The sequence below is a fragment of the Eublepharis macularius genome, chromosome 4 (assembly GCF_028583425.1).
Source record: "Eublepharis macularius isolate TG4126 chromosome 4, MPM_Emac_v1.0, whole genome shotgun sequence".
In the NCBI taxonomy this organism is placed as follows: domain Eukaryota; kingdom Metazoa; phylum Chordata; class Lepidosauria; order Squamata; family Eublepharidae; genus Eublepharis; species Eublepharis macularius.
Window position 1 is genome coordinate 30,513,793 of NC_072793.1, and position 12,432 is coordinate 30,526,224.

The window sequence follows — 12,432 nt, forward strand, 5'->3', positions numbered from 1 at the left end:
GTGCACTTGAATCAAGATGCAAAAAATACAACAATAACATTGAGTTAAGAAATGAATTTAAATCTCAAGTGTAAAAAAACCAAGGCAAGGAATAGGTAGCAGCAGCTTTGAAAGGAGACAAAAATTAGGATAAGCGTCTGGAAGTGATCTTTGTGATATAGGAGTGTGTCTATATACGTTAAGGGCAAAGTATTTATGAGAAGGAAGAAGGCAGCTAGGGTTGCCAGTTCTCCTTAACCTCCTGCTGGGGTGGGGGGGTGGGGGGGACACCTAGCACTTATCTTCCCAATCTTCTTGCTCACTCACAGAGTGCACATGCGGTCCCAGCAGGCACAATGACATCACTTCTGGAAGGGACATCATCACGGCCGTGGGGAGCACGCTTGCTGCACGCTGGCCAAGGAGGCTTCTTGCCTCCTGGGCCGTTCCCCAGGGCATTTCCCCTCTGCCAGCCAGGTGAGTGGCAGTGAGGGGCAGAGGCTGGGAGCAGGGGATCCCCTGCCCCCACCAGAGGACCTGGCAGTCCTAATTTAGCTGAGCACATAGGACTGAAGTCAGATCACAAACTGGTGACAGGACAAAAGTCAGACGTCGCTTGCAGGTTTGATACACCTGTCCCATGGAGGGGCTGGAACGACATGAATAAGATAATGGAAGGCACAACAATCTTATTCTCCTTGTATTTTCAACCATCCGGTGAGAATAATGTTGATTTTTGTAGGGGTTTTTCTGCATGCTAACACCTTCAGCTCCAAGACTGAATTGGTCTGAGTATATTGAAAACCAACTTGTAAACAACTTGTAATGGTGTCTCTTCTCTCCCCCAGGTCTGACTTTTTGCTGTTAAAGTTTGTTAAGGTAGCGAAGCTTAAGCAGAAAGAGATTTACCCATGGAATGAAAAGTTGAAACCAGAAAGGCTAAAGGTCAGAAGTCAGAGCTTATGGCTTGCAAAAAGGCATCAGTCAAAATCCACTTAAGAATCTTAGCTCCACTCTTTATCCCTCCATTCTGCCTGCCCACAAATGTGGAACCTTTTTTAGTGTGGTACTTTTTTCCGTGAGGGATGGGGGAACCTTTTATTATGCAGACCACATAGTTCGTTTAAAAAATAGCCATAGTTTACCATCCAAAAGATTATCTTTGTTCTCTCCCATGAGAGACCTTTTTCTTACGTTCACATGGTTACTTCTTATTTTATATTTATGGGAAATGGGCGATCTCTCCTTCCAACTAAAGTAACCTGTGTAATTTTAGCTCCTGGAAGTTCTCACTGCTAGGAGAAGTGGGGTGAGCATAACACAATCATTTGTAAATAATTTTTCATTTGGAAAAGAACCTAATCACAACAATTCAATGCAGTTCACTTTACAGATGGGGGAACAGAGGGTGAAGGAGTGTGACTGGCTGAAATGCACACCTGGGTCGAATCCACATTCACCCATTACCTGCATGTTTATCAGATATCTTCCATTTGCCTCCAATCCGCGATTTTTTCCTCTTCGTTCACATTCCTGCTTCCAATCCGTCTTTCTCGCGTGTCCCTCCGGTCACACGGCTGCTTGAAAACCACCTTTTTGGGCGGGACCTTTTTTTCCCACCCATTTTTTAAAAAAATTTTTGAGTGCACTTTTCCGTTATTTCGATCTTGCCTTATAAAGAAACATCATTGAAGATAATGATGCCTCTCTTTCCCCCACTGACAGCACTGATGGCTCTCTCCCGTTTCTTTTTTGGAAATTTGGAAGCATGTGGGAAGCTTTTGTGGGCATTTCCTATGCAGGACAGTTCAGTGCCTGAATTTTACTGAAGTTTCACTTCCTTGGAGTGTCATTATTTCGATATTTCGTAATTTCGATATTACAGTAATATAAAATAAAAAAAATAAAAAACAGTTAAAAAGGAAGTTTTGCGAGTCCGTTCTGAGGATGGATTCACCCCAAAATGATTTTTCAAACTACCAGATTTGATTCAGGAACAGCATAATCAATAAATCCAATGCTATGAAGTCAAAACCAGTCTTTCGCAGACTACGGAGCACTTGCAAGTTGAATCAGCCAATAGGAACTCTCAGAACGGCCGGAGAGACAGGAAGGGGGGTGGTTTTTAAAAAAACGCATAAATTGCGCATTGGCCCATTCACGGCCACCGTGAAACTCCCGTTGAAAACCTGTGACCACATATTCGGGAGAAATGCGAATGAAATGCGTCTGTTTAATGAGGTAATGTGACCGGCGCTCGGGATTGCGTGGGGATTGCGGGGAACATGCGACTTAGAATGAGTAATGCGGATTCAACCAATGTGTCCACAGCAGAGGTGATTGTAGGTCCAAACAAGAATCCAAAAAAACAATCAAAATCACAAAACAGAGTCAAATTTTTGAGTTTGCCGAAACTCTTCATCAAATTGAATATTAAAGAACAAACATACAAAAAGGGGTGGGGAGATAAAATATGTTCCAGGATTTGATGTTAGGCTCCTGTTTGCATCTTGTGCAGGCCATGGCTGTAGACTTCATGAGGTAATTTGGAGCTGGCATCAAATTGCACCTTAGTCTTATGAAACTAAGAAGGTAAAATGGAATATTTATTTGAAAATTTACTTGTAGTTCAGAATTTTTTCTACTGACACAAATAGACCACAGAGGTGGATTATCTCTGCCCAAAAGGGCAACAACAATTTAGATCAATTGGTCTTAGCAGGAAGTGTTTGTATCAAGAGTCAGAAGATTTTCAGACATCAACACCACTTCCAAGAGAACTGTAGACTATCACAGATATTTTCAGTCCCTCTCCTTTTAATACAGCTGTATTCTTTATTTGTGGCTTGCAGGCAGTCATCAAGAATTTAACTTCCTCGGTTGAATCTGAACAACTCTATGCAGCTCAGGTGAGGTAAAGTCTCCCTCTGGATTTTTTCCCAGCTTCTGCAAAGCCGATGTATTGTCGAAGGCTTTCACGGCCGGAGAACGATGGTTGTTGTGGGTTTTCCGGGCTGTATTGCCGTGGTCTTGGCATTGTAGTTCCTGACGTTTCGCCAGCAGCTGTGGCTGGCATCTTCAGAGGTGTAGCACCTCTGAAGATGCCAGCCACAGCTGCTGGCGAAACGTCAGGAACCACAATGCCAAGACCACGGCAATACAGCCCGGAAAACCCACAACAACCATCGTTCTGCAAAGCCTTTTGTCCTTCCATCATAGGGGAATAATATTTATTTTTATAAAAATGAAAGTTAATGTTCTCCTAGAACCAGGGTGGATCTACTATGAAACTAATGAAGCGTACGTTTCAGGGCCCCTTTTTAATGCATGTATTTTTCAACAAAATTGATAGATTTTTTAAAAATGTTTTTAATTAAAACAAGGCTAATGTAGTGACAAAATCATAAGCCAATGGGTTGAAGTACTTAATATTGACCTTAGAATATGCTCTAATACCCATTTCATATGGCCTCAAAATGTCCCTGTAATGGGTCAAGTTTCAAAATTTTCTCAGGGGCTTTGCAGTATCCAAACCCCCAATTGTGGCCCTATTGTTGCTGGTTGAGCAGGGGCCCGCATAACAGTTCAAGCTTCAGGATCCCAAAAATGTAGGTCTGCCACTGCCTAGAATGACTTTCAGATTTTCTTTGAAGTCGCTCATTGGCATGCCCACTGTGGTTCTACTGAGCACTGCTCCCCAGTGCGGCACCTGCTCCATGTTTTAGGAGAGTGGGCAAGGCCCTTGCCTGGAGGCCTCTCTGCTTGGCAGGTGGTTCCCACCTTGAAACAGCCAGTGCCGGAGGAAGGGTCAGCTGCAAACCTCCTTGAGGTGCAGGCCGTATGCCAAGGATGGAAGTCAATATGACTCTTTGGGTTGATGGTAATTGGAAATGAGGAGATGCAGAGTGAGTACTTCTGTTTTCAAGGTTCAGATCCATGTGTTTGTATCAAATGAAACATTGCTGGAAACTTGTTTCTCATATTTGAGTTTACTTAAGGAGGATTTTAAAAAATTTAATATCTTAGATTCATACTTTGCCCTGTCCCATGAGCTCAGGTCACTTTACTGCAATTTCATCAGACTCTCTTCTCTGGTCCCTGAAGAGCTTGCAATTAAGTATTTGGCCAAGGGAAACAAAGGAGAGCATTTTTTTTCTTTAAAAAAGGTCTTCTATTGCCCATTACTTCCCTTCTAAATCAAAGGCTATTGCTTCTTACCAATTGTATTTCTCTCTTACTGCTGAGACCATAAAGAAAATGAAGAAGAGGAGAAGGAGGAGGAGAAAGACTCTGTCTATTTCCAATTAAAGAAAAGTCTTTAAATAATTTTGCAGATCTCGAGAAAAATAGAGGTTTAATAGGATGTTATTTCCCAGGTGATATTATTTATCTCCATGCCATGAAAAGCTTCAACAGCCATTTTGACACATTAAGTGTTTATTAAAGGAACACCGTTCCTCTGGCCAGTGGGTAACATTATATATAACTTCATATATTATATATAACTTCCTATATCCAGAGGAATTAGCTGTGTTCGTCTGTAGTTGCAAAATAGTAAAAAGTCCAGTAGCACCTTTAAGACTAACCAACTTTATTGTAGCATAAACTTTCGAGAACCACAGGTCTCTTCGTGAGATGCATCTGACGAAGAGAGCTGTGGCTCTCGAAAGCTAATGCTACAATAAAGTTGGCTAGTCTTAAAGGTGCTACTGGATTCTTTTCTATGAAAGGGAAGGGTCCATTCCTTGCTGACTGAGTAGCTGCAGTGGGTCAAGATGGCAAAAATGTCCGACTCATTCTTCTCCTGCTCACCAGGTAATTTGGTTCTAAATGGTCTCTGGGAGGGGAGAAGTGCAATGAGTTTACCTACGTGTAACCATTGGATTGTGGCTGTTGAATTGGAACATTTGACCAGGAAACAGATTAGAGAACGAAATGCTTTGTACATTTTGTAAAAAAAGAGCTGGAGGAACTCATTAGCATAACTCATTAGCATATGCCACACCTCTTGCCATCGCCAGAAGTGTGTCATTAGTATAACTGATTCGCATATGCCACACCCGCTGACATCACCTATTCTAGCTGTTTTGGACCCAATCCTGGCCATTCAGGGCTGAAATTAGGCCCCAAATGGCAAATAAGGGCTGAAAATGGCCGAAAAGGGGCCCAAAATGGTCAGGATCAGGCCACTGATGAGCGGGAGAGTAATCTACCACTCGTCAGAGGCCCGATCCGGGCCGTTTCAGCCCCAATCCAGGCCGAAACAGGCCCAAAATGGCCAAGAGTCGGGTGGGGCACCTGACATGTGACCTCTTTGGGGAACTGCTGGAACTGCGTTCCTGTGCATTCCCTCTCGAAATGAGCCCTGGTTGTCACATTTAAAACAGATACAATGAACTATTTGGTATTTTATTGCTGTTACATCTAGAATGGATATAACCAATAGTATATTGTGAATTTTGCACTTTTCATTGAGCACTTATATTCTGACATAAAGTATGTTATATTATCATTAGACATTCAGTCTTATTGTGGTGGGGTTTCCCTTTGTGCCGTAGACTTACTGCAATACTCCTCTAATTTTTTGCCCACTTGTGAAACAGCAGCAGATGGGATGACGATGATTGCAGAAGTAATCATACAGGAAGCAGAACTTGCATGAGATATAAATAAAACCAAATAAGAATAAGAGTCCAGTAGCACTTATAAGACTAACAACATTTGTGGTAGGGTATGAGCTTTCGTGAGTCATAGCTCACATTCAAATAAGAATGTTATTCCAGATTTTCAGCAAGGACGTCAAGAAAATCATTAGGTTGCCATGCCTCCTTCCATTCTAAAGTCCAGGGAGTGAAAGTTACCATAGAGACTTTGCTGTAAAGGAATAGATGATGGAACACAGATTATGTCTGATTTATTCATTCTCATATCTCCAAATGGTCAGCTCAGAGAAGAAGAAAGAAGGCAGCACAGAATCTGTTTAAGATGAAGGCAATAAATTATTCCGTCAGCTTTTTCTGAGGACCAAGCTACAAGTGACGAATGACACAGGTTGGACACTTGTCAGCTTCCCTCAAGTTTTGATGGGAAATGTAGGCATCCTGGTCTTTCAGCTTGGCTCTCCGACTGCTGTCCAATGGACTTTTCAACTGTCACTTGTCCAACATTCCGCCAAGCTGCCTACATTTCCCATCAAAACTTGAGGGAAGCTGGCAAGTGTCCAACCTGTGCCATTCATCACTTGTAGTTTGGCCCTACATGATCAAATATAGCGCAAGTGAACAGGGAGGAATACACGTGAGTCTGTTCACTTGCCGTTCAAGTGTCGTTTGTCACTTGTAGCTTGGCTCTGCATTTCCGACTTAAACCAGATCATTGCATCATCACTGACCTGCAGGCCACCTTGGGTGGTACTTTTCTCTCACAGGCCTTTCCTTGCTTATGGACAACCTCCTAACCTAAAACAACTTCTCACTTGCAACCGTGGACCACTCAACAGAGGCACAAACTCAAGCACAGGACCCTGCCACAAACCTAGATGCCAGATTTGACCTCATACACACTCAAGCAACATGATCACGTGGCTTAATAACCTATGCTATTTCTACAGTTGCCAACTCTGGGTTGGGAAATTCCTGGAGATCTGGCCTCAATGGGGTATAATGCCATAGAGTCCACCCTCCAAGGCAGCAAATTTTTTAAAGGGGAACTGATCTCTGTTGTGTGGAGATCCCCTCTAATTCCAGATCTCCAGGCCTGCCTGGGCATTGTCAGCCGTAGACAACACTTTACTCTCACACAGTTCCTGGCAGGTTACAGCTGTATGCAAACACAGTGTGTCTGTGTGGGGGAGGGGAGGCACTGCACAGTTCATAGAAGTGATGATTCTGAATGCTGAATAGCTGTTAAAATGCATGCCAGACGCTCTGTCTAGAAACCAGTTCTGTAAATGGTTATATTTTTTCACATCTGTCTGCAGTTTCTTTCTTTTGCTCTCAGCTGAGCTGAATGCCTGTAGAAACTGGGCTATTAATTGTTCTGATTTTCATGATTGTCTTGGCTGGTCACTCTAGGCTCTTGGTCATCTTGGAGTTGCCGAAGAACACATTGTCTCTGCACTTTATAATACAGTGAGTACAGCCCCTGTGGACTTCTGTTCTCTTGTGATATGCATTTAGAAAGTTTTCAGAGGCTAAGCAGATGTTATGGGGGATGCGTGGTTGTTGCTGACCTGCACGTTTTCCCTTGGTAACACTTAGGAAAAGGCATGCATCAATCATTGGATGTTGTCACATTTAGTGTTTCCCTATCACAATCCTAATTCATTAATTGCCACTTGCAGGGCTGGAGAAACTCTGGATGTGATTATATCACATCACACATTTTGTTTAATGGATGTTGCTGGAGAGGAAGATATGGGTCAGCTTAAATATTGAGTTAGTCATCACTTTTAGATGATGGTAATGGCTGTGCCTGTAAGAGAAATAAGATTAGGGACAGCCCATTTTGTTTTTTTATAATATACTGATGTATATTAAATGGGAATAAGAGATTGTGGCTTTAGTTAAATCCTGTATATGTCCTTCCAGGAAGTATTTTAGTCTGTCCTGGGCTATGGAAATTAACGTCTAGTATCTTTCATTATCTTTATTTTCCATATTTTGTATCAAACCAATTTTTGTATCAAACCAATCCTGCACCATGGTTCTTTCATACCAAGGCCCATTTAAAAGTGTGAATATTTATTCCGCTCATGTTTTGCATAGCTTAAAGACTATGACTATCTATGATAGCTTACCCTGAAAAAATATATGAGAATGGCTTCTTTTTAAAAAAAAAAATTCTGTCCCACTTTTCATGATGGCTTACATAAATCTACAAAACTCATGATGATGTTTTGCTACTATCAAAGTATTTGACAACATGAATAAAGAAGCCAAAAATCCCTGAACTTCAGAAAACTGTCTTCACGTCCCTTAGAAATCTGTAATTAATTGATTTGGTGATAATTAAAGACACAGATTATAACAGACAAAGATCAAAAAGAGGGTGGATGGATGTTGCACAGATTTGGGATCATACCAAAAGATTTTCCTTCCGTGTAAAGTGAGCGGAATACTCTGTGAGGCATGCTTTCTCTTACAGCATGTCGCTTGAATCATGTATGGCTATTTGCTCTGCCTGCCCTTTCCTGCTGTGCACCCCCTTTGTACTTATGGCACCTGCTATTGCTTATGGGTGATGAATGGATAGTTCCACTATTTGATTTTAGTGTTGGACCAGATGGCATCTGGAATCCTTCTGTTACTAGGAATGTATCGTAGATATTTCTGCAGGTATGCTCTTCCCAATTAGCCTATGATGTGTGCTTATTCTCTCTTAGCTTCAAGAATGTGAAAGTCTGCCCTTGAAGTATGAAATAGCTCGGTCCCTGGCTTTGTTGGGTGAGTCACTATCTTACTCAGATCACTTACAGGAATACCAGCAGCAAGGTACTTAAAATGGGCATGAGACCCACTGGCATTGTGGACGATAGATGATTTCAGTGGTAGGAATTTCTCTACTTGTTCTTGCAGTCCTTGCCTTCAGAGGCAAAAATACTATAGTTGCTTTAAAAAAAAAATAGTAAATTAGCCAAGCATGGATTTCAATGGACTTAGAAGTATGCAACTCTTGTTAGGATCATAGAATCATAGAATCATAGAGTTGGAAGGGGCCATACAGACCATCTAGTCCAACCCCCTGCCCAGTGCAGGATCAGCCTAAAGCATCTCTGACCAGTATTCATCCAGCCTCTTCTTGCAAACTGCCAGTGCGGGGGAGTTCACCAACTCCCTAGGCAGCTGATTCCACTTTTGAACTACTCTGACCGTGAAAAAGTTTTTCCTAATATCCAGCCGGTACCTTTGTGCATGTAGTTTTAGCCCATTGCTTCGCGTCCTACCCTCTGCTGCCAACTGGAACAGCTCCTTGCCCTCCTCCAAATGACAGCCTTTCAAATATTTAAAGAGAGCAATCATGTCCCCCCTCAATCTCCTCTTCTCCAAACTAAACATTCCCAAGGCCCTCAGCCTTTCCTCGTAGGGCTCAGTCTCCCGACCCCTGATCATTCTTGTCGCTCTCCTCTGCACCCTCTCGATTTTGTCCACATCCTTTTTGAAGTGAGGCCTCCAGAACTGCACACAATACTCCAGGTGTGGCCTGACCAAGGCAATATAGAGAGGGGCTATGACCTCCTGCGATTTCGACGCTATGGCCCCTTTGATACAACCCAGGATTGAATTTGCCTTTTTTGGTACTGTAAATGTGTCTGGACCTTGGTATATGATGCTACTAGCCTTTTGATGCTGGTTACTTGCTCACTTTAGTCCCCCCTAGTTCCCTTGTAGTGCCAGTTTTCATTGAATTGCTCCTTGCATACAGTATAGAGGTTTTGTTGCATTGCTCTTCACTTTTCTAATTCAGATTCATTGTATGTACCATACAATTTTCTAGTTAATGCCTTCATTCTGTAATCAGGGTTTATTGCACTGTTTGTTGTATTATCGTACTGGCTCCTGTTGCATTGTTTTAAATTGTGTAATTTGCTTTGGGTCTCAGCAAGAAAAGCAGATGATAAATAGATAAATAGTGCACATACTTTCCATGAAGGAAGATCTCAGAATCATCCCTTGCCATCTCTAATTGAAAAGATTTCAAGCAGAAGGTGTTGAGAAAGACTTTTCTCTTCCCGAGACCCTGAAGTGCCACTGCCAGCCAGACTGGACAGCACTGATCTACATAGACCAATGTCCGACTGGATAAAGCTTCATATATATTATCTGTATGAGAGTGTCCACTTTTGAAGCAATATCCATTAAATTGGGGGGGGGGGGAGGCACAGCAGTAGTTACCATTTCCAGCCAACTGCTGGCAATTCCCTGGGAGTTCTTGGAGGGGGGGGGCATGGTGAGAGTTGCAGGTTATGTTCTACCTGTTGTATCTAGTTATGTACCAAGACAAAAAATAGGGAACCACTTCCTCCAACAGATGTCAGATCATAGGAGAGCCCGAGGCTCAAGGAAGCACACCAAGAAATGCTACTGGGCATAGTATATCAACACAGGGTATATTACCATTCAGACCACAATTGGTGTAGTAACAATGACAATTCTTGGACTTATATAGTCCCCACAAAAAATTACAAAGATTCAAGGACAGTTCAAAAGCAGTTTGATGTAGACGGAAAGCCGCCCTATATTCAGGCTGGCGTCTGCGAGCAAGCTGTCAAGATCTGAGTTGCTAGACTCAGATTAGGAATGCTGCAACCCCGTAAGGAGAAGGCGACGAGCCTCGCCGGCTTCTTTGCACTCATGTCAGGCTTGTCTCTTTCCTCAGGCCATTACACCTATAATAAACCGCAATGCCGTAAACCCACATATCAAAATCAACACCAAAAGTATACTAACATTTACATGCCAAAATAACATACTTACAATTATTGCCCATAATATTCACTTGCATTATCTATCGTGGAGCAATATCAGTTGCATCGGGATGAGCTCTAACCACCCGAATTCAAATTTCTATAGCCAGCTGCGACATAGCACCACCTCTCGGGTCACAACTACTTACACACAACAATATGTATACGTAGCAAACAAGTGCCCCCGCAAATCACTTTACTAGAAACTCCAAGGGTAATTAGGTTACATAGAAGCTGTAAATATAATTTGAAAACTGGTATATAGACCTAATAGGCGCTTATAGCCAACATTCCAGTAAATACTTATAAATACTTACAAACAACATTCCAATTTCATGATTGTACAACACAAATGTAAGTATGAACACCCCCACGAACAGCTGTTCGTTGGATATTTCGTAATCTAGTATAATAAATATAGTAATATAGTAATAAATAGAATCACATTAGAATAATAAATATAATTCACATTGGAGCAGTTAAAATGCAGGTACAAAAAACTCTTACAATTAATATAGATAAATACACCTTTAATAAAAGAGTCTCTCCCAGTGATTTAGAGTTCTCGTACATTAAACGTTGTCCTACCTCACAGGGATGTTTGAATTGACTCAATAAGTCCTACAGGGCATATATAACATAAGCTATATTTAACCAATTTCATGAAATTTCATTAAAAAATTCATTAAAAAATTCATTAATTTTTTTTATAAAAAAGGGGAATAATCTAGTTCATGATTGAGTCCGCTGGGGGACACGGTCTGGAGGCAGAATATCCAATGTGCCTCAGCTTGTAACAAAAGTCTGTTGGCATGCCCGGGTTTCGATACAACTTCTAACACTGAAAATACTAATTCCCTTTCATTCCGGTGATGGACTAAAAAATGCTGAACAAGAGGAGCCTCTAGGCTATGTGTTCTTATTTTCGAGAGATTTTCCTGGATCCTGAGACGGACCGGGCGGGAAGTACAGCCTATATACAATAGGGAACAGGGGTACTGGATGAGATATACAACATTGGATGTGGCACAGGTGGAAAACTGTTTTGAAAACAAAGAAACCCCTCGTTTTGTTCCTGCTGCTCCACTGAGCAGCAGAGGGAGGCTAGAGCCCAGGGGTGGGAGGCCTAGCAGTAGCTAGTAACATTCAAAAAGAAAGCTGATAAGGTATAATAGTTAATTTAACGAGTTACTTTTCTATATGTGTCACTGTTTTTTATCAGAAGAAGAATTTGTTCAGTAATGAGCTAAATACACATCATATCTACTTCTGGTAAAACATATATAGAAGAGGATAAAAGTGACTGGCATGTTGGAGATACAGCTTTTCTATATCTGTCTTAGTAGGAAGAGATGTCAGAGGAGTTAGCTACCTGAGGAACACATCAGGAATTAATTACCTTCTAAATGACTGCTGCATTTCATGGGCTTTGCTTTTTGTCTCTAGAGCAGCCTTGACTTGCCATTATCTCAATTGTATCATTTGACTCCATTTAAAAAAATCATTCTAAAAAGCTTTGTGCATCATTCGTACAAAGTAACAGGAGCATGCTGTCTGCTTGGCCCTTTTGTGTGACAACTGGGAAATAACTGGCCACCTCTAATGACATGCATTTGAAAGAGAGAGAATTTGAAAAAGACACACATGCATACCACACTGGAACAGCAGGTGCATATTTTGTATTCAGATATCATACCCAATCATACACCAGGCCACCTCATTATAATACAAAACTGCCCTGGTGACCTTTCCATCAAGGGCTGTGGGGTTCATCCAGGCAATTTTATATTAGTTGTTGTAGATTTTCCAGGCCATATGGCCGTGGTCTTGGCATTGTAGTTCCTGATGTTTCGCCAGCAGCTATGACTGGCATCTTCCGAGGTGTAGCACCAAAAAACCAGAGATCTCTCAGTGTCAATGTGTGGAGAAGATGTTAGCAGCTAATTTAGATCTACTCAAGAAGGTGGGTTTGGGCTGAGTCATCCTGT

At 41.8% G+C, this 12,432-nt stretch overlaps 1 protein-coding gene across 1 annotated transcript in view; it reads left to right on the forward strand.

Annotated features, from left to right (window-relative positions):
• HEATR9 (HEAT repeat containing 9) overlaps positions 1–12,432 on the forward strand; it is a 46,596-nt gene that overhangs the window by 5,623 nt on the left and 28,541 nt on the right. The window contains exons 4-7 of the mRNA XM_054976302.1: positions 828–924; positions 2,832–2,888; positions 7,053–7,109; positions 8,363–8,423. Of these exons, the coding sequence (XP_054832277.1) occupies positions 828–924; positions 2,832–2,888; positions 7,053–7,109; positions 8,363–8,423 (272 nt within the window). The remainder of the gene's footprint in view (positions 1–827; positions 925–2,831; positions 2,889–7,052; positions 7,110–8,362; positions 8,424–12,432) is intronic.